Source organism: Chiloscyllium plagiosum, unplaced genomic scaffold, assembly GCF_037043375.1.
Source record: "Chiloscyllium plagiosum isolate Xiang-an unplaced genomic scaffold, Cpla_swu_hap1 HiC_scaffold_20, whole genome shotgun sequence".
Taxonomy (NCBI): domain Eukaryota; kingdom Metazoa; phylum Chordata; class Chondrichthyes; order Orectolobiformes; family Hemiscylliidae; genus Chiloscyllium; species Chiloscyllium plagiosum.
The window spans coordinates 4,670,699-4,695,728 of NW_028270158.1; the positions used below are offsets into that span (position 1 = coordinate 4,670,699).

General features: G+C 43.0%; 1 protein-coding gene across 2 annotated transcripts; it reads left to right on the forward strand.

The window, feature by feature from the left end:
- Window positions 1-24,995, forward strand: LOC148146561 (uncharacterized). 2 transcript variants are annotated; one of them, XR_015760616.1, is made up of 4 exons: window positions 1-128; window positions 14,984-15,065; window positions 21,349-21,434; window positions 24,820-24,995. XR_015760616.1 is itself a non-coding variant. In XM_087998081.1 (4 exons), the coding sequence occupies exons 1-4, from the start codon at window positions 12,556-12,558 to the stop codon at window positions 24,931-24,933; spliced, it is 360 nt and encodes a 119-aa protein (XP_087854207.1). In that variant the 5' UTR covers window positions 12,518-12,555; the 3' UTR covers window positions 24,934-24,995. The 2 variants fall into 2 exon arrangements, 1 of the variants encoding a protein (XP_087854207.1); XM_087998081.1 differs by lacking the exon at window positions 1-128 and adding an exon at window positions 12,518-12,633.
- Window positions 24,996-25,030: the final 35 nt, after the last annotated feature.

A 25,030-nucleotide genomic window follows, 5' to 3' on the forward strand; every position in this document is an offset into this window, starting at 1 on the left:
GAGAAAAACAGAGTTAATGTTTTGGGTCCACTGACCACTCATCAGGTGCTTTGAATCCTGTTCACCAGCCGTGTACCAGAATATTATCCTTCAACCAACAGTGCGACAGTGATTGGATTAACAATAAGGTTTGTTTTGTTTTTTCTACCCAAATAGAATGAAATCATGTTTCGAGCTTTCTTGGGGAGGCAGAGGGGAGAAAAGAACTCTAATTATCAAATTTACATAACACTATTTTATTTGTATGCAAGGCAATTCTCCTTCAAGCCTGTGTAGTGTGAAACAAAAGGATGATTGTGACCTGTGTTGATATTTTGTGGTTTCTATTCCCCCCCTGGAGAGAGGGTGCAGTGAAGTGAACCACAATCTCGCACATCAGCGCTTCCAACTGAAACTAAACATGACAGATTTACAAATGTGCAGTCTGTTCAATTTATTATTTAATGCTTTCAATAAATATTTGCATGACCTGACACTGGGGAAGCTTTCTAATAATTCACAGGACCCTGCATGACAAATTGTGTAGCATTAGACTCTCAAATCAGGGGCGCATTCTCTAATTCAGTCTCATTTATTTATGCACATGCATGCACTGTATATATTTTCTGCTTTTATTATGCTATTGCATTTTAATTAGCAGTGTTTCATAAGTATTCAGTGGCATGAAAGCACATTTTTATCACTGAAAATAATTGTGCCGTGATTTCAAAATGCGCTGGGGCCATGGAAGAGTTTTCATAGACAGTTCAACAGGCTAAGGTGAAGTATTACTGTTAATTCTTAATTTACAAATGGTTTCTTACACAAAGCCTTTTTTTAAAAATAGAACCCCACAGTGCGGAAACAGGCCAGTGGGTCCACACCAACTCTCCAAGAGAATCCCACCCAGACTCACCCTATATTTCCTGTGGCTAACTTACATATCCCTGGACACTTTAGAATGGCCAATCCACCTAACCTGCATGTCTTTGGGGGGAAACTGGAACACCTAGAGGAAACCCACAGGTGGCAGAGGGTGGAATTGAACCGAGGTCCCTAGTGCTGTGAGGCGACAGTGCTAACCACTGAGCCACCGTGCTGCCTCCTTTCAAGATGGACGTAAGTGTTTGAAATGCTCGGGATGAAGTTGGGTGGAAATGTGAAATGGATGATAGCAACAGATGCCCATCTACAGCCACTTTCTTGGTGCCCCTTGTGTGTGTTCTACTCTCAGGGTTCTACCTCAGCTCTGGTTAAAGCTTATTGACCTTTGAAATATTAGCTCTGTTTCTCTCCACAGACGCTGTCTGACCTGTTGATTCTTTGAGCCCTTTTCTGATCTTATTTCATATTTCCAGTCTCTGCAGTAATCTGCATTTGGATTTTCTAACCCTCCCTCACTGTTAAGCGTATAAGTCCTGCCCTAATTTGCCTTTCCAAAATGCAGAACCTCACATTAATCTCCATCTGCCACTCTGTGGTCCATTTGCCCATCAGATCAAGATTTTATTGTACTCTTAGATGACCTTCCTCATTTTTGACCATACCAGCAGTTTTGGTGTCATCCACAAACATACTAACAATATCTGCGAGATTCTCAACCAAATCATTGATATAAATAATGAAAAACAACCCTCTACCACCGCCCTCTCTCTCCTACCTTCAAGCTAATTTATATTCACTTGACTATCTCTTTTTGGATTCCATGTGACCTAACCTTACCAACCAGTTTACCATGTAGGATCTTGCTAAAGTCACGTAGACAACATCTACCACACGACCTTCATCTATTTTCTTCCTAACTACTTCAAAAAAACTCAATCAACATTAGCCACCCTCCAGTTTTCACCCAAAGCTGTCGATGGTACAAATATCTCTGCCACGGACCCACAATGTCTACCCTAACTTCCCACAGTGTCTGGGATATACTTGCTGAGTTCCTGGGATTTATCTACCTTAATGTATTTTAAAACTTCCAGCGTCTCCTCTTCTATAATGTGGGTTCTTCTCAAGATATCATTATGTATTCCCCAAGTTGCCTCGCTACCATTTCTTTCTCCACAGTAAATACTGACATGAGATATTTGTTTAGGATCTCCTGTGGTTCCAGAAATAGACAGCCTTGCTGATCTTGAAGGGGGCCTATTCTCTCCCGAGTTACTCCTTCGTCCTTAGTGTACTTATAGAATCTCTCAGGCTTCTCCTAAAGTTGCACCACTGAAACCTTGCAGTGTCAACTACTTGAGAGACCTGGAAGTTAAGATCATGAGCCAAAACCTCCCAAGGCATCCTCATACCTTCCCACAATGCACTGCCATGAACTTACCAAGTGTCTTAAAACTCAACAATTTTATTAACAACACGAATGCTAATTAGAGTCATAGAGTCACAGAGATGTACAGCATAGAAACAGACCCTTCGGTCCAACCTGTCCATGCCGACCAGATATCTCAACCCAATCTAGTCCCACCTGCCAGCACCCAACCCATATCCCTCCAAACCCTTCCTATTCATATACCCATCCAAATGCCTCTTAAATTTGCAATTGTACCAGCCTCCATCATTTCCTCTGGCATGCAGGTTAGGTGAATTGGCCATGTTAAATTGTCCATAGTGTTAGGTGCAGGGGTAAATGTAGGGGAAAGGGTCTGGGTGGGTGGCTCTTTGGAGGATCGGTGTGGACTAGTTGGGCCGAAGGACCTGTTTCCACACTGTAGGGAATCTAATCTAATCTAATTCTAAATCTAATCTATGCCCGCTAGTTCTGGACTCCCCCACCCCAGAGAAAATACTTTGCCTATTAATCCTATCCATGCCCCTCATAATTTTATAAACCTCTATAAGGTCACCCCTCAGCCTCTGACGCTCCAGGGAAAACAGCCCCAGCCTGTTCAGCCTCTCCCTGTAGCTCAGACCCTCCAACCCTGGCAACATCCTTGTAAATCTTTTCTGAACCCTTTCAAGTTTCACAACATCTTTCCGATAGGAAGGAGACCAGAATTGCACGCAATATTCCAACAGTGGCCTAACCAATGTCCTGTACAGCCACAACATGACCTCCCAACTCCTGTACTCAATACTCTGACCAATAAAAGAAAGCATACCAAACGCCTTCTTCACTATCCTATCTACCTGCGAATCCACTTTCAAGGAGCTATGAACCTGCACTCCAAGGTCTCTTGGTTCAGCAACACTCACTAGGACATTACCACTAAGTGTATACATCCTGCTAAGATTTGCTTTCCCAAAATGCAGCACCTCGCATTTATCTGAATTAAACTCCATCTGCCACTTCTCAGCCCATTGGCCCATCTGGTCAAGATCCTGTTGTAATCTGAGGTAACCCTCTTCACTGTCCACTACACCTCCAATTTTGGTGTCATCTGCAAACTTACTAACACTACCTCTTATGCTCGCATCCAAATCATTTATGAAAATGTCAAAAAGTAGTGGACCCAGCACCAATCCTTGTGGCACTCCACTGGTCACAGGCCTCCAGTCTGAAAAACAACCCTCCACCACCACCCTCTGTCTTCTACCTTTGAACCAGTTCTGTATCCAAATGGCTAGTTCTCTCTGTATTCCATGAGATCTAACGTTGCTAACCAGTCTCCCATGAGGTCTAACCTTGTCGAATGCCTTACTGAAGTCCAAATAGATCACATCTACTGCTCTGCCCTCATCAATCCTCTTTGGTACTTCTTCAACAAACTCAATCAAGTTTATGAGACATGATTTCCCACACACAAAGCCATGTTGACTATCCTGAATCAGTCCTTGCCTTTCCAAATACATGTACATCCTGTCCCTCAGGATTCCCTCCAACAACTTGCCCACCACCATGTCAGGCTCACTGGTCTACAGTTCCCAGGCTGCACTACGTTTGCCAACCTCCAGTCTTCCGGCACCTTACCTGTGACTATTGATGATACAAATATCTCATCAAGAGGCCCAGCAAGCACTTCTCCTGCTTCCCACAGAGTTCACGGGTACACCTGATCAGGTCCTGGGGATTTATCCACCTTTACCCATTTCAAGACATCCAGCACTTCCTCCTCTGTAATCTGGACATTTTGCAAGGTGTCACCATCTTTTTCCCTACAATCTATTTCTTCCATATCCTTTTCCACAGTAAATACTGATGCAAAAAACTCGTTTAGTATCTCCCCCATTCTCTGCGGCTTCACACAAAGGCCACCTTGCTGATCTTTGAGGGGCCTATTTTCTCCTTAGTTACCCTTTTGTCCTTAATGTATTTGTAACAACCCTTTGAATTCTCCTTAACCCTATTTGCCAAAGCTAACTAATGTCCCCTGTTTGCCCTCCTGATTTCCCTCTGAAGTGTACTCCTACTGCCTTTATCCTCTTCTAAAGGATTCACTCGATCTATCCTGTCTGTACCTGACATCTGCTTCCTTCTTTTTCTTAACCAAACCCTCAATTTCTTTAATCATCCAGCATTCCCTATACCTACCAGCCTTCCCTTTCACCCTGACAGGAATATACTTTATCTGGATTCTTGTTATCTCATTTCTGAAGGCTTCCCATTTTCCAGCCATCCCTTTACCTACGCACATCTGCCCCCAATCAGCTTTCGAAAATTCTTGCCTAATACTGTCAAAATTGGCCTTTCTCCAATTTAGAACTCAACTTTTACATCTGGTCTATCTTTTTCCATCACTATTTTAAATCTAATAGAATTATGGTCGCTGGCCCCAAAGTGCTGCCCCACTGACACCTCAGTCACCTGTCCTGCCTTATTTCCCAAGAGTAGGTCAAGTTTTGCACCTTCTCTAGTAGGTACATCCACATACTGAATCAGAAAATTGTCTTGTACACACTTAACAAATTCCTCTCCATCTTAACACTATGGCAGTCCCAGTCGATGTTTGGAAAGTTAAAATGCCCTACCATAACCACCCTATTATTCTTACAGATAGCTGAGATCTCCTTACAAATTTGTTCCTAAATTTCCCTCTGACTATTAGGGGGTCTATAATACAATCCCAATAAGGTGATCATCCTTTTCTTATTTCTCAGTTCCACCCAAATAACTTCCCTGGATGTATTTCCAGGAATATCCTCCCTAAGTACAGCAGTAATGCTATCCCTTATCAAAAACGCCACTCCCCCACCTCTCTTGCCTCCCTTTCTATCCTTCCTGTAACATTTGTATCCTGGAACATTAAGCTGCCAGTCCTGCCCATCCCTGAGCCATGTTTCCGTAATTTCTATGATATCCTAGTCCTATGTTCCTAACCATGCCCTGAGTTCATCTGCCTTCCCTGTTAGGCCCCTTGCATTGAAATAAATGCAGTTTAATTTATTAGTCCTACCTTGACCCTGCCTGCCCTGACTGTTTGACTCACTTCTGTTCTCAGCTGTACCTGTCTCAGATCAATCTCTTTCCTCACTATCTCCCTGGGTCCCACCCCCCCCCCCCCCCCCCCCCCCCCCCCACCTTACTAGTTTGAATCCTCCCAAGCAGTTCTAACAAATTTCCCTGCCAGTATATTAGTCCCCTTCAAATTTAAGTGCAATCCGTCCTTCTTGTACAGGTCATTCCTACCCCAAAAGAGATTCCAATGATCCAAAAATGTGAATCCTTCTCCCATACACCAGCTCCTCAGCCATGCATTCATCTGCTCTATCCTCCTATTCCTGCCCTCACTCGCTCGTAGCACTGGGAGTAATCCAGATATTACTACCCTTGAGGACCTCCTTTTTAAATTTCTGCCTACCTCTCTGTAATCTCCCTTCAGAGTCTCAACCTTTTCCTTTCCAATGTTGTTGGTTGTAATGTGGACAATAACCTCCTGCTGGCCTCTCTCCCCCGTGAGAACATTCTGCACCCTCTCTGAGACATCCTTGATCCTGGCACAACACACCATTCTGCTTTTTCACTGCTGGCCACAGAAACGTCTGTCTGTACCTCGGACTAGAGAATCCCCTGACACAATTGATCTCTTGGAACCAGACGTATCCCTCGTTGCATTAGAGCCAGTCTCAGTACCACAGCACCACACGGTGACAGTGGGTGGCACGGTAGCACAGTGGTTAGCACTGCTGCCTCACAGCACCAGAGACCCGGGTTCAATTCCTGCCTCAGGCGACTCTCTGTGTGGGGTTTGCACATTCTCCCCGTGTCTGCGTGGGTTTCCTCCGGGTGCTTTGGTTTCCTCCCACAGTCCAAAAGTGTGCAGGTTAGGTGAATTGGCCATGCTAAATTGCCCATAGTGTTAGGTGAAGGGGTAAATGTAGGGGAATGGATCTGGGTGGGTTGCGCTTCGACAGGTCGGTGTGGACTTGTTGGGCCGAAGGGCCTGTTTCCACACTGTAAGTAATCTAATCTAATCAGAAACTTGGCTGTTCATGCAATGTTCTCCTGAGACTCCATCACCCCCTACATTTTCAAAAACAGCATACCTGTTTGAAATGGGTATAGCCTCAAATGACTCCTGCACTAGCTGCCTACCTCTCTTATCTTTCCTGGTGTTAACCCATCTATGTGACTGTATCTGAGACTTTCCCCCCTTCCTGTAACTGCCATCCATAATATACTGTTCCTGTTGCAAATTCCTCATTGCTTCTAACTGTCTTTTCAACCGATCCATTCGATCTGATAAGATTTGCAACCAATAGCATTTATGGCAGATATAATCCACAGTAACCCTTAAACTCTCTCTAAACTCACATATCTGACAAGAAGCACATATCACTCTACTAAAGACCATTCTTCACAATCTACAGACCCAGAAAATAACACCGTCTTATTCCTCTACAAACACTGCCCCAAGTTAAATTACTAGTTATGATTTATATTTTAAGTTTAATCAAGAGACATCTCCAAAAGCATATAATCAAGAAAAAACCCACTCTACTCACTACTGCAGACTTTCTGTTGGACACACTTAAAACAATGATTAACTTATCTGACTCTGTGCTGTGAACTTCACTTATCAGTTCCTCCAAGATCAGTTGTGAATTTCACTGTTCGTTAATTTTCCCAGATGTACTCCGATGTCCAGCAATATATGAATTCAAACAGCAAAGGCAGTAACTGTGCAGGTTCTCTCTCTCTCTCTCTCCTGCACAGTGCAGGAGAGAGAGAGAACCATGTGCTGCCTTTGTCTGTTCTTCTCCCTTTTAAAACTGCTGTTGTTTTGACTTTTTTTTTCCAAAGTTCCAAAACAATGCAACAGCATATAAAACAGTAACTGCTGCTCCTGGAATTCGAGGAAATCACTTCCAACACCTAAAATATCTCAAAAAAGGAGCAGCTGTTACGGCCAGAAATTTTTCCCATCCTCCATCTGGGATTACCCAGAATCATTATTAATTAACAATATCCTGGATTAGTGGTGCTGGAAGAGCACAGCTGTTCAGGCAGCATCCGAGGAGCAGTAAAATCGACATTTCAGGCAAAAGCCCTTCATCAGGAATAAAGGCAGTGAGCCTGAAGCGTGGAGAGATAAGCTAGAGGAGGGTGGAGGTGGGGAGAAAGTAGCATAGAGTACAATAGGTGAGTCGGGGAGGGGATGAAGGTGATAGGTCAGGGGCAGGGGGAGGGTGGAGTGGATATGTGGAAAAGGAGATAGGCAGGTAGGACAAGTCCGGACAAGTCTTGGGGACAGTGCTGAGCTGGAAGTTTGGAACTAGGGTGAGGTGGGAGAAGGGGAAATGAGGAAACTGTTGAAGTCCACATTGATGCCCTGGAGTTGAAGTGTTCCGAGGCAGAAGATAAGGCGTTCTTCCTCCAGGTATCTGGTGGTGAGGGAGCGGCGGTGAAGGAGGCCCAGGACCTCCATGTCCTCGGCAGAGTGGGAGGGGGAGTTGAAATGTTGGGCCACAGGGTGATGTGGTTGATTGGTGCGGGTGTCCCGGAGATGTTCCCTAAAGCGCTCTGCTAGGAGGCGCCCAGTCTCCCCAATGTAGAGGAGACTGCATCGGGAGCAACGGATACAATAAATGATATTAGTGGATGTGCAAGTAAAACTTTGATGGATGTGGAAGGCTCCTTTAGGGCCTTGGATGGAGGTGAGGGAGGAGGTGTGGGCGCAGGTTTTACAGTTCCTGCGGTGGCAGGGGAAGGTGCCAGGATGGGAGGGTGGGTTGTAGGGGGGCGTGGACCTGACCAGGGAGTCACGGAGGGAACGGGCTTTGCGGAAGGCGGAAAGGGGTGGGGAGGGAAATATATCCCTGGTGATGGGGTCTTTTTGGAGGTGGCGGAAATGTCGGCGGATGATTTGGTTTATGCGAAGGTTGGTAGGGTGGAAGGTGAGCACCAGGAGTGTTCTGTCCTTGTTACGGGTTGGAGGGGTGGGGTCTGAGGGCGGAGGTGCGGGATGTGGACAAGATGCATTGGAGGGCATCTTTAACCACGTGGGAAAGGAAATTGCGGTCTCTAAAGAAGGAGGCCATCTGGTGTGTTCTGTGGTGAAACTGGTCCTCCTGGGAGCAGATACGGCAGAGGTAGAGGAATTGGGAATATGAATGGCATTTTTGCAAGAGGTAGGGTGGGAAGAGGTGTAATCCAGGTAGCTGTGGGAGTCGGTGGGTTTGTAAAAAATGTCAGTGTCAGCCTTCGTATTTACACAAGCAATGCTTTACATTCAGATATTTACACATGACTCCTATTTTCTACATTGAACAATGAATCATTTAAGTTTGCCATCACCTGCTGATTGTTTACCATCCTGAGTCCAGGAATACCACAGGTTCACATCAGAACTAACACAAAATTACAATTCTTGCACTCAACTTTGCACAGTTTTCCCAGACTACACAAGTTACACAAATCCACACATCACCTGCAGAATTCCCATTTCCTTTCAGGCTGCATCCTCTCCATCTTAATAGCCTTCGTTGAAAGTAAGCAACGCTTTGAGGAGACTTAAAAGAGATGGGCAGTGATTAGGAGAGCAGGGGAGGTGATGTGAAATGTATGCAGAGTGTACGAGATAACTGACCCTGCTGTTAGTTTTCCCTGCACATTTTCCAACAGGCAACAGAGCCACATACAGTTGTCTTAGAAACAAAAACAGAAATTACTGGAAAAGCTCAGCAGTGAAGAGAGATCAGATTTAACGTTTTGGGTCTGGTCACCGGTTAATTCTGCTTTTCTTCACAGGTGCTGCCAGACCTACTGAGCTTTCTCAGCAATTTCTGTGTTTGTTTCTGATTTATACAGCATCCGCAGTGCTTTCGGTTTTTATACAGTCTGGACTTTTGACTCGCTTCCTCAGCAGCCTTTCTGCATCTCTGATGTAAAGGTCACCAACATCAATCTGGTGTTGATGGCATTTGCAGCTTAATGTTTTGCTAAAAATGTGTTACCCCTAGTTGTAAAAAGGAATAAAGCATCTTAAAATAAAATGTATAACCCCAGCTCAAAAATCTTGCTTTCCTCAACCTTAAACTAGGTGTCAGAAAAGATTATTAAATATGTTGGAAAGTGTGCAAAGAAAACCAATAACAGGGTCAGTTATCTCATACGTTCTGTAACATTTCACATCACCTCCTCTGCAAGACTGGGTATAGATCGTCAGTTTGGATTCAAGCTTTCAGCCCTTCTATTGTCACATTTGCAGGAGATTCATCAAAAGTGAAAGCTGAGGGGAAATCTTTGAAGCTGCTTTATTGATAATTTCCTTTTAAAATTCAGAGCCAATTATCTGACTTTTCCATCTGATGTTGAATCAATCTGCTCTTCTTTAAAGCAGAATTTCACAAGCCTATTTGAAGAAATCCGATGAAATTACAAAGGGTTTTATGATCAATGGTTCAGGAATAACTAAAACCACCAGCTACTTTGAAACTGAAGACTCAACCAAGAGATATTTTCATTATAATAACTTTTGTCTGGAATATATTATCATAACATTCGAAAGTGAACATATGCTGCAAAGAAATCTCAAAATTTATTAAAATTTAACTTTCCAGCTATTTATAAGCACACAGCAGTGCAGCATGAGACAAATAATTGATTTTCTGGATTGTTCAATGTAAGTTATTTTGTTCTTTTCTATGTCAACTGCAGAGTTGTGAGGTTATGGTGAGGTGAACATCATAGTTTAATATATAATTTAAGCACTGAGCTTTCATTTGAAACAACTCAGTACATTTTTCCCCAGCCACCCCTCCAGGATAAACCAGAAAACTCACGATAATCTATCGAAAGGATCATTTTGGTAATTTTTTTTATTTTCAGTTCGTGAGATGTGAGTGTTGCTGGCTCAGCCCAGAATTTATTGCCCATCCTTAACTGCTCTTGCATGAAATGGCTTGCTCGGACCATTTCAGAGGGCAGTTGTGAGTCAAACACATTGTTGTGGGTCAGGAGTCACATGTAGGCCAGATCGGGTGAGGACGGCAGATTTCCTTCCCCAAGAGACGTGAGTGAATGAAATGGATTTTGGTGGTTCATTATGGACAGAGCACTGGATGTGGTCAAACAAGTGACACTTGCAACATCATTCTGTCTCATTATCTGTCTGGATGCACTGGACTCCTAGGCCTGAGTGTGGCAGTGCCTTCCAGAACAGAGACCGATCACTGTGCGTGGAACCTTGCAGCAGCTGTGTGCACATGCAGCCCCGAAACATTCAGGGAACGTTGCTCATCGGACCCAGAACGGAAAGTTAACTGTTAGGTGGGATTCTGGGATTGGACATACTTGCTGCAAAAGCTTAGGTGCCCTAATAGCTGCACTAACAACCAATCAGCAACCATCACACAAGCCCCTCACATGGCTGCTAAAAGCAACTTACAGTCTCCCCAAACAAAATGAAAATGTTCGCACTCCGTGCCCTTTTACAATTCTATGGGAGCTTGGGAAAAGCCAATAATTGCAATTCCATAGCCAGTTAGAATTAATGATCCAACCAATCAGCACTCTTTTCCTCTACAGTATAAATTTGGACAAAGTTAAAAATCACACAACACCAGGTTATAGTCCAAGCTCTGAAAGCTAGTGCTTCCAAATAAACCTGTTGGACTATAACCTGGTGTTGTATGATGTTTAACTTTGTCCACCCCAGTCCAACACCAGCATCTCCACATCATGTATACATTGTGGTGATCATTTTAAGTTTGGCATTCTTGTCCTGATGAGTGGAAGATGAACAGCCTTACAGCAGCAAGTCTCTTGGTTCAGCAGGATTAAAGGGGAAGTGAATGACTCCAGTGTCCAGCAGAATGGATCAGACATTACAGTGAGCATGGAACTAGCTCATAAATGTCACATGTGCATTGGCAGTAAGCATTCTGTTATTTTTTACTCATTCACAGGATATGGGCATTGCCCATGCCTAACTGCCATTGAGTACATGCTGTGATCCCTTCAGCATTAACCTGAGCTCTTTCTGATGTAGAATTGTGAGGATAATTCTTTCTCAAAATTTTGGATAAACTTTTGGTACAATTAACGTTTGCATGAGGAAGTTTGCCTCCTTAGCCCCTTCCAAACCCACAATGACTTCCATCTAGAAGGCCAAGGGCAGCAAACACATGGGAATACCAGCCCCAGCAAGTTCCCCTCCAAGCCACTCATTATCCTGACTTTGACAATCTACCTAACCTACACATCTCTGGACTGTGGGAGGAAACTGGAACAAACACATGCAGACATGGGGAAAATGTGCAAACTCCATAAAGACAATCGCCCAAGGTTGGAATCGAACCCAGGACCCTGGTGCCATGAGGCAGTAGTGCTAACCATTGAGCCACCATGCAGTCCCAAAGGTAGTGGTGAGCTGCCTTCTTGAACCGTTGCAGTCCATGTGCTGCAGGTTGAACCACAAAGCCCTTGGGGAGGGAATTCCAGGATTCTGACCCAAATAACAGTGCAGGAAGTCGATATATTTCTGTGATTTGGAGACCTGTTGAAGGAGCAGCGCTCTGAAAGCTAGTGCTTCCAATTAAACCTGTTGGACTATAACCTGGTGTTGTATGATTTTTAACGATATATTGCCAAGTCAGGATGGTGAGTGGTTTGGAGGAGAACTTGGAGGGGATCCTGTTGATGGTAAAGGTCATGGATTTGGGAGGTTAATGTTGGAGGAATCTTGGTTAGTTGCTGAATTGCATCTTGTAGATGGTACACACTGCTACCTCTCTGTGTCAGCAATGGAGGGGGTGAAATAAAAAACACAAATGTGTTAGAGAAACTCAGTAGGTCTGGCAGCATCTGTGGAGAGAGAAACAGAGTTTACTTTTTGACCCTTTACGAGAGCTGATGGTAGCTAGGAAGCGATAGAACTTTTTCTGATGACAAGGGTTGGTGGGGATAGGAGTGGGTGGATAGGTGGAGACAGAGGCCAGAGAGAGAGAGAAAGAAGTTAAGCAGATAAAGGGATGGCTGGTAGGAAGCAAAGCTGATAAAGGTGACCATAAGTGGACGATAAAGGGTTAACCCTCCTTAAAGTAGCCCGTGTCATGGCAGGGCCTGGTGTGTGGGGGTTGGGGTAAGGACATGGGAGATGTTCTGATTCTAAAATTCAGGATCAGTCCCATACCCCAAACATCTTCTCTCCCTTGACAGAGTGGATGGTGACTCACTGATACCTGGAGGCTGGAATGAAAATTATAACCTTGAATAAAAAGGAGGCTCCGCCCTTTGGGAGAAACCTGGAGATCCGCGCAGGAATGGACAAGGTTGGAGATACAGTGTCAATAAGAAGTTGGTAATGCTCACTATAGCTAATCTCAGCTTCTTCAAGGCTTTGCATTGCCCTTACATTAAACAATACCTCCTTATCACAGGATGGAGGGATGGGGGGTGGAGGTTGGAGGGTGGAGGGTTGGAGGGTGGAGGGATGGAGGAACGGAGGGCGGAGGGTGGAGAGTGGAGAGATGGAGGGGTGGAGGGTGGAGGGATGGAGAAGTGAAGGGATAGATGGATGGAGGATTGAAGGGATGGGGTGAAGGGGTGGAGGGGTGGTGGGGTGGAGGAATGGAGTAGTGGAGGATGAAGGATGGAGGGGTGGAGGGATGGGGTGGAGGGGTAGTGGGATGGAAGGGTGGAGGGATGGAGGGTGGGAAAATGGATAGAAGGATGGTAGTAACAGAGAGAAGGAGAGGTCAATGACCATCTCCTCCATGAGGATGGACCCAATGATTCCTCCTCATCACCACTGCGTCACATGTTCCTATGAACTTACATTCAATTCAGTTGCAACCCTTGCCCATGTGACTGCATGATGAGGTTAAATTGGCTACATAGTTCGACAAAGATAACTAACGCTCACTTCCCATCGAAATTTCTAATTTGGATTCCAAATAAAAAAACTTGCATCTATCGCTAAAATTCCAAAAGGCCAACTGCACAAAAAAAATCTGCCTCCTGTTTGGTTTCAGGAACCCCAGCCAAATTTATATTATACATCCAATACAGATTGCATGGATAACAAGGTTATCAACAAAATAGATTTCAGACATCAAACTTTCTTATACAATGATATAAATAACTCACCACGAGCGGTCAAAACTGATCCCAGTTTACGTTTTCATGTTCAAAATTCAATAGCCACTTTAAAAGCATTTAATTCAGCAATTCTCTTCAAACTGCTTGCATCTTCTCCCCCCGGGACCAGGTATACCTCAGCAGACACCAGAGAGTCATACATTTGTCCTTGCTCTTGGATGGAAAAGTACATCATCGATTGAAGGATGTTAGCACATAATAATAAAATGAACAGATCAATTTTCAGTGAGGCATCCCATCAGCACAGTTGCATTTTGCCAAGTGTACAGGAGAACACGAGCAATGTACAAAGTCCACCCAGTGTGCAAAATATTATAGGAATAAAGAAAATAGTGGCAGGAGTAAGCCATTCGGCCCTTCGAACCTCTTCCACCATTCCACCATGTTGCAGTTGTATAAGACTCTGGTGCGGCCGCATCTGGAGTATTGTGTGCAGTTTTGGTCGCCATACTATAGGAAGGATGTGGAGGCACTGGAACGGGTGCAGAGGAGGTTTACCAGGATGTTGCCTGGTATGGTAGGAAGATCGTATGAGGAAAGGCTGAGGCACTTGGGGCTGTTTTCATTGGAGAAAAGAAGGTTTAGGGGTGACTTGATAGAGGTGTACAAGATGATTAGGGGCTTAGATAGGGTTGACCATGAGAACCTTTTTCCACGTATGGAGTCAGCTATTACGAGGGGGCATAGCTTTAAATTAAGGGGTGGTAGGTATAGGACAGATGTTAGGGGTAGGTTCTTTACTCAGCGAGTCGTGAGTTCATGGAATGCCCTGCCAGTAGCAGTGGTGGACTCTCCCTCTTTATGGGCATTTAAACAGGCATTGGATAGGTATATGGAGGATAGTGGACTAGTGTAGGTTAGGTGGGCTTGGATCGGCGCAACATCGAGGGCCAAAGGGCCTGTACTGCGCTGTATTTTTCTATGTTCATCATGAACTTGCTTAATTCCATACTTCAGCTCTCTCTCCCTGATTCCCTTGATCTCTTTAGCCTCTAGAAATCCAAACTTTCCTTTTTTAAAAATAAAATACCATGATCATGTGTTCACTAGAGTTTAGAGTTTGAGAGGTGACCATGCGTAAAACTTCTAACAGCGCTGTCCAGACTCATTGCAGGGAGGATGTTTGTCTTTATTAAGGACAGAGTCTCAGGATGCGGGGTAGACCATTTTGGACTGAGATGGGGAAACATTACTTCACTCGGAGGGTAGTGAATCTGTAGAATTCTCCACCACAAGAGAGGAGAAGACACTGAATGTATTCAAGAAATTTAGATTTAAAGGCATCGAAGAGTGTGGGGAGAAGTTACAACTATGACCCTATTGAGTGGCAGAACAGGTTGGGGTTCCTATTCCATCTCCTAACTTCTATATTTAGGAAGCTTACAGCTGTTAAAATGATCTGGTTTCATTTCGGTGGCCATTCGGTCTCTCCATACCGCTCTGCCATTTAATACTATCTGATTGCTCGGCATTCCTGCCCGAACCCAATAACCTTTCACCTCTTTCCCCCCATTTGTTTAGCAAGAATCTATCCACTTCTGCTTCAAAAATATTCAAAGACTGCACTCCCATCAGGCAAGTCATCAGGAACTGACATTTACAGGTGAGTACAAATACAGTGGTTTCAAAATGAATAGACTCTGAATGTCCATCATTGCAGTGTTCACTTTGTTTTCAACAATAGGCCAGATTAGATTAGATTACATTACAGTGTGAGGCCCTTCGGCCCAACAAGTCCACACTGACCAGCTGAAGCGCAACCCACCCATACCCCTACATTTACCCCTTACCTAACACTATGGGCAATTTAGCATGGCCAATTCACCTGACCTGCACATCTTTGGACTGTGGGAGGAAACCGGAGCATCCGGAGGAAACCCACACAGACACAGGGAGGATGTGCAAACTCCACACAGTCAGTGTGGAGGCGGGAATTGAACCCGGGTCTCAGGCGCTGTGAGGCAGCAGTGCTAACCACTGTGCCACCGTGCCGCCCACTATCTGGCTTGATAGACCAGAAGTTTGACTTTTGTTAATTTATCCACTGTAGGGTTCAGTCACTGAGCATAGTTGCAAAAATTTATCAATGTACTTTTAACAAAATAACAGGTTCACAAGTGCACAATCCTTTATCCGAAATGCTCGGGGATCAGCTGTTTTTCAGAATTCAGAATTTTTCAAATTTCAGAATAAGTGACAGTGAAACTTTAGAAAATCTTACCAGAGTAGCAGACTCACTGAGTAAACAGGGCCTTGGAGACAGAATGGAGGCCTGCCAGTGCTAGGCCACCCCCCCCCCCCCCCCCCCCCCCCCATGTCACATCTGAGTGACACGCATCGAGTGGGTGTCGACTTGGGTTAATTGTTTGCATGCCAAACAACCTTGTGAATGAGAAAAACACTTCACTAAAAAACCTTCGGACTTTGAAGATTTTCGGATTTTGGATAAAGGGTTGTCTACCTTTACCACGTAAACGAAATGAAGTATATCACACTATACAAGAATTATTTGAAACAGATTCATTATAAATATCAGAAAGAAAAATGCAATCCTTTGAACCCGAGCAATAACCATACAGATACTCAACCCCTGTTAGAGTTACCTTTCTCTCTCCATGCTGAAGCATCATGTTCAGTCAGTATTACTGCAATTGGTTTCAGGAGCTTTCTACTGACTGACTTTGAAACACTTTCAAAGAAAACCCATGAGTTTTCCCTACAGTCAGCTTCCTGCAGATTTCTGTCCAGTCTTATTATGAGCTTGGGATAGAGAGGGCAGAGGGGAAAGGGGGACAGGGAAACATGGGTTGGAGAGAAGGAGAATGGGGAGAAGGGGATAAGAAGAGGGGCAGGAGGAGAAGGGAGTGGGGAGAAGGCACAAAGAAAGGGAGAATGAGGAAAGAGGGAAAATGAAGGACGGGAGAGTGGGAGAGGGGAATTTGGAGAAAGGAATGATAAGAAGGGGATAAGGAGAGGGAGAAAAGAGACAGTGGGGTTGGGGAGGGGGTTTGTGTTTGCTGGTGTAGTGGTTAGCAGATATGGTGGGGAGGATGGCAGGAAGACTGAATAGAGACCTTCCCTCACAATCCCTTCACCATTACCAATGTCCAATGCAAAAGATACAGAAACCTGAACACATGCACCAGCAGGTTCAGGAACAGCTTCTTCCCGAATGGACTCTCTAGCTTCAAATAATGCTGATTTTGCTAACGTTGATCTTAACTAGCACACACCCTGTACAATGTAACCAGTATGCCTCTGTCTAAGTCTCCTTGCTTATTATGATCTGCTGTACTGCTTGTAAACAAAGCTTTTCACTGTACTTCAGTACACGTGATAATCAATCAATCAATCAATCAACATCAATGAGAGGGATCAGAAATTCAAATCATCGATTACATTTATCCAGACATACCACTGCTGAGAAATATAAAGGTTATGGAAGAACATCAGGAGAAAGCGAGGACTGCAGATTCTGGAGGTCAGAGTCGAGAGTGTGGTGCTGGCAAAGCACAGCAGGTCAGGTAGCGACCGAGGAGCAGGAGGGTCAATGTTTCGGGCATAATCCCTTCATCAGGAAGAACATCAGACAAGCAAAGGCTCCAACCACACAGCCAAGGCTCTTTGATATTTTTAGAACCAAAGCCAAGTGTCCACGATTGCATTGCCTGTGGGAGCTGTGTAATCCATTGACAAATCCATTAAATGATGCACAAACCGCTTGGGTCTTGTTACCAAATTGGTCAATGTTCCCAGAGCTAAACCTGATCGTTTCAGACAATACCACACCCAGGGTAGCTTTAAAGGTACATACACGTGAGATATACCAGCAAATGCTGAGTTGAACTTTTCATTTCCCAACTTCCCGTTATTAAAGCTAAACAGGCCTTTTTATGTCATTCAACACAGGAACAGCCAGCAACAGGGACCCATGTGTTTGCATCGATTCACAAACCTTAGACTATGCACCAGGAGCAAAATGACCTGTCACTCTCTGCATGAGTTGGATCCATTATGTCTAACTAACAATTCAAACAGAATACAAATTATGGATTAAAATTGAAAAATTTCTGATTTAATTAGAAATATTTATTTCATGTGGTTAAAACAAGCTTGATTTGCTTTGCAAATGAGAAATGCTCAGCTATTATATACCCTGTGGATGATTCTTCCAATACTTGACTTTGTATGAATTAGGAATTTAAATAATAAGGAATATGGAATTATGTGAAAATAGCTCTTCAAAAGAAGCATTGTAAATTATTGTTGAACGTGAAATTTGATCCTGCTTTTCAGTTTTAAGGAAACAATGCTACATATGAAATTATTATACAGACTAAATGATGGCAGCAATAGTGAACTATGCAGTTTGCATACAAACACATAAAAAAGCAGCTGAGATTCAGAGTGATGTTCCAAGTTATATTGCTATGATTAGAATGGCAAATCTATTTAGATTAGATTCCCTACAGTGTGGAAACAGGCCCTTCGGCCCAACAAGTCCACACCGACCCTCCAAAGAGAAACCCACCTAGACCCATTCCCCTACATTCACCCCTGACTAATGCACCTAACACTACGGGCAATTTTAGCATGGCCAATTCACCTAACCTGCACATCTTTGGACTGTGGGAGGAAACCGGAGCACCCGGAGGAAACCCACTGAAAATTACTTTTAAATTGCTTTACTTACTTTTGTCGAAATAAGTTTTCCCAATGAAAGACTCCTGTCATTTCATTGTTCTCCTAACTTTGAGATTAGGCACTTTTCATGCCCAACATTTGACACTGAGAGAGTCATAGAGATGTACAGCACAGAAAAAACCCTTTGGTCCAACCCATCCATGCCGACCAGATATCCCAACCCAATCTAGTCCCACCTGCCAGCACCCGGCCCATATCCCTCCAAACCCTTCCTATTCATATACCCATCAAAATGTCTTTTAAATGTTGTAATTGTACCAGCCTCCACCACATCCTCCGGCAGCTCATTCCATACACGTACCACCCTCTGGTGCCCGTTGCCCGTTAGGTCCCTTTTATATCTTTCCCCCCTCACCCTAAACCTATGCCCTCTAGTTCTGGACTCCCCCACCCCAGGGAAAAGACCTTGTCTATTTACCCTAGGCCAGGTGGGACTAGATTGTTAAAAATCACACAACACCAGGTTATAGTCCAACAGGTTTAATTGGAAGCACTAGCTTTTAGTTGTGACCACAATTACCTGATGAAGGAGCGTCGCTCCGAAAGCTAGTGCTTCCAAATAAACCTGTTGGACTGTAACCTGGTGTTGTGTGATTTTTAACATTGTACACCCCAGTCCAACACCGGCATCTCCAAATCGGGACTAGATTGGGTTGGGATATCTGGTCGGCATGGACGAGTTGGACCAAGAGGTCTGTTTCCCTGCTGTACATCTCTATGACTCTATGACTATGCCCCTCATGATTTTATAAACCTCTATAAGGTCACCCCTCAGCCTCTAATGCTCCGGGGAAACATTCAGCCTCTCCCTATAGCTCAAACCCTCCAACCCTGGCAACATCCTTGTAAATCTTTTCTGAACCCTTTCAAGTTTCACAACATCTGCCTGATAGGAAGATTTTTTTTATAATAAACTACACATGTAGTATCAATGCATTCTATTTCTTAAAAAAAAATCATTTATATAACACCTTTGATTACCACCAGATATCTCAAAGCACTTTATAGACAACAAAATAATTTCTGAAGTTGCTATGGTCCCAGTTGATTTTATTACTGGGCTGGTCAAATCTCAGAGTGAAATCTTTAGATTTGTTTTGGTTTTAACAGCTGGTCTCTCACTGAAACTGTCGATTTTGTATTAACAGTAAAACAGAAGTTTATGAGCCAAAATAAGTTAAAACAAGACAGAGTTAACCAATCTATTTACATGAAACCCAAAGTTAATGATTTTTATCATAATCCCATGAATCCCAAAAACATCCTCCATCCAATACTCAAACTACTCTTGGTCAGAAGTCACACCACACCAGGTTATAATCCAACAGCACTCCAAAAGCTTGTGATTTCAAATAACCCTGTTTGAAAATAATCTGGTGTGGTGTGACTTCTGACTCTGTCCACTCCCGTCCAAAACTGACACCTTCATATCAAAAGTACTTCATATACATTACTCCATATACTGTACTCAAGTACAGAATCCCTTTCTGTAACATCTCAATAGGCATAAATTAACAATGAATTCAACTCTTTGTTGAGAAAATTTGTTAGCCTTTTCCTAGAGCTTAAATATACCTGATCTTAAATATTCTCAGCTTCAAATAACCTCTTCATGGTTTTATCGAAACACCTCTGTTCTGAGATGATCGATAAACTCCTTATTCTTAGCTAATCCAGTATTAACGAATTTAACTCTTCTCCCATTTTCATGAGCTCAGTTGTATACATCCAAGAAATTTAGCAGAAGTGCCCAAAACTGAAACTATAACTGAAAGATCTCTCTCTAAGATGAGAGTGTCCCCTTTAAAAACCAAGTCCGGAAATTTGCAACAACTTTGATGCACAGTTGTTTACCTTACTCAGTCGTTATCATTCCTAATGTGCTCAAAAAAAATAATTATTTTTGAAGGCTACCCCACACAAACTACTTTAAAAGAAATCAGCATGGCTACAGAAGTACTTAGTTAATTATTGTCTTCAGACACATAGAAAAACCCATATGCCACTAATTCAAAATCCAAGTTTAAAATAGATGATATTAAAAACATATATAAATTACACGGTCTACAATCACACAGCAGGCATGTTAGCAACAATTAAGGTGTAGATTGACAGAAAGTGAACAGAGGATTAAAATCTATGCATGGGCAATAAGTACCAGGTCTAAATAAGGAATAAGAATTCATGCAGGCTTGGTGGGCTGAAGGGCCTGTTCCTATGCTGTATTATATGGTATTATATAATACAAAGTGTAGCCATTATTGTAATGTAGAAAACATAATTAATTTGCACACAGGAAACTCCCTCAGTAATGAGATCAAAGATTTTTTGTGTGATGTTGATTGAGGGATCAACATTAATGGGGACATTGTTCCTCTTAATGGGCAATATTTCATTATTGAAAAAGAAACTTCCAATCCTATTTATTGGGTTCTAGATGACTCTCTGATGTTGAATTCAAATGGTTTTTACTTTTAAAAGTTTTACTTTTTTGATGAGCCCCAGAACCAATGGGCAAATGAATTGGACCTTTCCTGCAGCAGGACAGAGGTTATCAATGAAGAGATTTTTCTAGTCCCTTCCTAGACTTTACTTCCACAAAGCTCTGGGCAGAACTGGGAGCTCAATACAAAAGCAGACAATTTCTCATCTCTGGTATCTCACTTCAGGTATGTCATCCTGGAGCTGCACTGCTCTATCACCTTGGTCCCTTAGTCAGCATGACTAACTTAATGTCGGGTGCAAGTTGCTGGGGATGTGATGTCTCCAGCTTGGCCAGCATTTATCGCACAATCCCAACTGTTCGGATGGAGCTAATATGGATCTAGAGTGTCATGTAGGTCAGACCAGGTAAGGACAGCAGATTTCCTTTCCTAAAGAGCAACAGTGAACCAGGTGGGTTTCCCTTCCACAAAACCAACACAGTGCAGACGACTGAAAGAAACTGGAAATACTCAGCAGTTACTGTTTCAGGTGAATGGGTCGTTTCCAATAATTTGTATTTTGATTCCATCTGCCTTTAGAAACGCAGAAACAGAGAAAACAACAGCAGAAGTAAGCCATTAATAGGAGTATTCACATTCATTTATGCATTGTAACGACAGTTTTCCCCACCTTCATAAGCAGTCTCAAGAACAGAGTGTAGGACCTCACTGAGTGACTTCTTTTCTCCTTTCTTAAAGGAGCTACCGAAGGACTCCAGGATCAGATACTCAGTTTCATGTTTCGGAGTCAGCATCCCTTTAAAGAATGCACGCAAGAGATCAAGGTAACAACTGACAAGCTGTGCCATCTTACCAAAGGGAAAAAGGCAGCTACCTGTCGATGGCAAATTTAAAACAAAAGACAGGGCTTTTGAAATTGAACATTCCTTTTTTTCAAAAACACCTGCTTGTTCAAACCGACACAGAGCCAATTTTGAACAGCAAATAAAAGATTCCATTCCGCAAATCAAATGGGTAAAAATTCCAGTGTGGTTGAAAAGAAATGAAGATAAAGAGAAAATCATGAGGCGGAGGTTTCAGTTGAACACACAACACATGACTACACAGGAAGCTGACAAAGTCAATTGACCATGAAGAAACGGACAAATAATTTAATATTCTTATTTGTTCTAGAGTTTGCATCGGGTACTTTTAAAGAAGATAAGCTATCCATACATGTCAGTATGTGCCCATCAGCAGAAAGAATAGTTCAACTCATCCATGTAAAATCCTGATGGCCAGTGAGGACAAAGCAGTAATATGTCTGAAACTGCTCAAATATTACTTTTATTAGCACAATTATATAATTACGACTAGAGGAGGGTAAATGTTTTAATCAATACTTACAGAATCCCTATCGGGCAGAGGCAGGCCATCTGGTCCATCAAGTCCACACTGATATCCAAAGAGCATCCCACTCAGACCCACCCCATCCTCGGCAATCCCACATCCAATTCACCTGACCTGCACATCTTTGGACTGTGGGAGGAAACTGGAGCACCCGGAGGAAATCCCCACAGACACAGGGAAAATGTGCAAACTCCACACAGACAGTTACCCAAGGCTGGGATTGAACCCAGGGCCCTGGTGATATGAGGCAGCAGTCCTAAGCACTGAGCCACCATACCACATGATAAATTTGATATGATTTTCTATGTTTCAGCAAAAATGAAATAGAGAAATTACATTTTCTTCTGAAATTCTAGATTTTGTTTTATGAATTTCTTTATGAATATCCTGCTCAATAGTGTTGTAACTATGAGGACAATCCTGGATTTATTTTTGAAATAAGCATTTCTGAAATATACTTTGGTGGTTCATTTCACAATCTGATTTCCCTCATTGAAACCCAAGACACTGTTCCTGAACAGAAATGTCTTAACTCATTCACCAATTATCATTAATTCCTGGCTGTAAGATATTGTCTTTAATTCAAATGTACTCTCCCCAACCATGGGTCTTATAGAGGTGTCAGTGTTGGACTGGGGTAGACAAACTCATGTGATGAGGGACTAGTGTCTCAGTGGTAAACTCCCTCTGGGCCAGCAAGCTAGGGTTCATTAAACAAAGAACTGGTGATGATGCAGACCGGAAACTAACAAAACCAGTCAGTGTTGGAAAAACTCAGCAGGCCTGGCAGCTGCTTATGGAGAGAGAAACAGTTAGCATTGCAAGTCCTGTGTCTATTGAAGAAGGGTCATTGAACATGAAACGTTAAAACTGTTTTTTTCTCCACAGAGGCTGCCAGACCTGCTGCGTTTCTCCAGCAATTTCTTTATTATATCATATGACAGCAAATAGGAACAGGAATAGGCCACTCAGCCCTTCGAACCTGCTCTGACATTCAATATGATCATGGCTGACCATCCAGCTCAGTCCCCTGCATTAAGGATTTTGTACAGTATGCAAAATTCCTCAACTTACTTGATTTTCAGATCCAGATTGAATGAAAACACGAGTCGAAGAGTGTGGTGCTGGAAAAGCACAGCCAGTCAGCAGTATCCGAAGATTCTCCTGCTCCTCAGACGCTGCCTGACAGGCTGTGCTTTTCCAGCGCCACACTCTTCAACTCTGACCTCCAGCATCTGCAGTCCTCACTTTCTCCTGATACAAAGCGCGGACCAGGTTTCCGTACTGAATAAGAATCACTTCTTCTTAAGTAATTAGACTCTAGCAATGGGTAAAGGGTTTCAAACTATTGGCATACAACACTACTGATTAAAACTCTAATCCCTTTATAAACTCTCCCTTACACACACACAACCACACACACAAACAGATACACATAGACAAAGCCTACACACACACTCACAGAAACAGATATGATGTGGAGGTGCGGTGTTGAACTGGGGTGAGCAAAGTTAAAAATCACACATCGCCAGGTTATAGTCCAACAGATTTATCTGAAAGCACTAGCTTTCAGAGCGCTGCTCCTTTATCAGATAGTTGTCCTGATGAAGGAGCAGCGCTCCAAAAGTGAATATTTTCAAATAAACCTTTTGAACTATAACCTGGTGATGTGTGATTTTTAACTTCACAAACAGATAGGCGCACACACACATACATTTTCCATTTTTAACACTTCTAATTGACCTGATCTTGTCTGGGGAGTGTGGGGGCGATTCCAGAATATCCTCTGCCGTTCAGTGAAAAGATGTTTCTGTTGATTTCAGATTATGCCCCCTGTATCTGGAGCCCCACTGTCAGAGTTAACCAAACAACCATAACCTTCTGATCAGGTCTTAACACCAAACCAATGACTGGCTGCTTCCTTTCAAAACAATTAGGAATCTTAATTATATCATTCAATATCTTCACTTCCACAAAGACAAAGGAACTCTCTGGTTGCTCAAAGACGGTTGATGTCCATTGGCATCCCATTGACTTTTCCCTAAACTAAAAACAAATGTCAGCTTCTTGTAGCTTGAATTCATTTTTATCAAAGGCTATTAATCCTACAACAAAATCACTTTATCCAAATCGGATCAACATCCATCATCCATTCTCTTCACAAATTGGATTTGTGACCTTTCCTCCTGACTTCTGGTATCCAAAGTTAATTATGGTTATGCTCTATCATACGCTTGTCGCTTTACAGATAAATCCAGAAAATAGTCTTACGGCTGTGATCCCAATAAGATAGGGGGAGTAACACTAGGCAGCAGGGGAGAAAGAAAGTCAATACTTTTGTTATGATTACTGCTGAAAAAGTAGATAGATTGACAGTGAGAAAGCAGATTACCCCTGTACCAAATGATGAATAAATGACAATGACCTTGAACTGCCCACTGTTCACACAGATTAATCTCTGCAAGTGTGAGATTAATAAGACAGGATGTACATTTGACTTTACACACTAGAGCTTTGTACAGCCAGATGGAAATGAACCTGATGAAGTTTCAAGATGCAAACATTTACCTTCAGTCACTACAACCTAAATACATATAATCTCGATGTAGCTGCTGGTGACAGTATCTTCCTTGGAAAGTTTAATCTCACTGATCTGAGTTTCTTTGATTGTTACAGTACTGCTACATTTAAAACAACATTTATGCAAATTATACAATTGTTGAAGTCTGCATGCAATTCTGAGATAAACAAGCCGGTAGGTAGCTGTCTCATGGTTTTACAATTCTCACTCCCTCGCTCTTTCTGTTATCTCCTGTGCAGCTCAGCAATGCTCTAAGATCTCTGCACTCCTGCACATCACTGCGTCTGATCACTCCACCAAGGGTAACTGCATCTTCAGCTGCCAAGGCTCGGAGTCTGGAACTTACTCGCTGAAGCTCTCTCTCCTTTGTTAAAACTTACCTCTTTAATCTAATGTTCCCGAATTTGTTCCAATAGCTCCTTATGAGACTCAACACCAAATCTTGTTGAA

Excerpts from the sequence above, each read along its gene's own strand:
- LOC148146561 (XM_087998081.1), top strand. The coding sequence starts at position 12,556 with ATGAAAATTATAACCTTGAATAAAAAGGAGGCTCCGCCCTTTGGGAGA. Across the intron at positions 15,066-21,348 it reads TCAGGAACTGACATTTACAG|GAGCTACCGAAGGACTCCAG; the intron begins GTGAGTACAAAT and ends CCTTTCTTAAAG. Across the intron at positions 21,435-24,819 it reads AATGCACGCAAGAGATCAAG|CTCAGCAATGCTCTAAGATC; the intron begins GTAACAACTGAC and ends TCTCCTGTGCAG.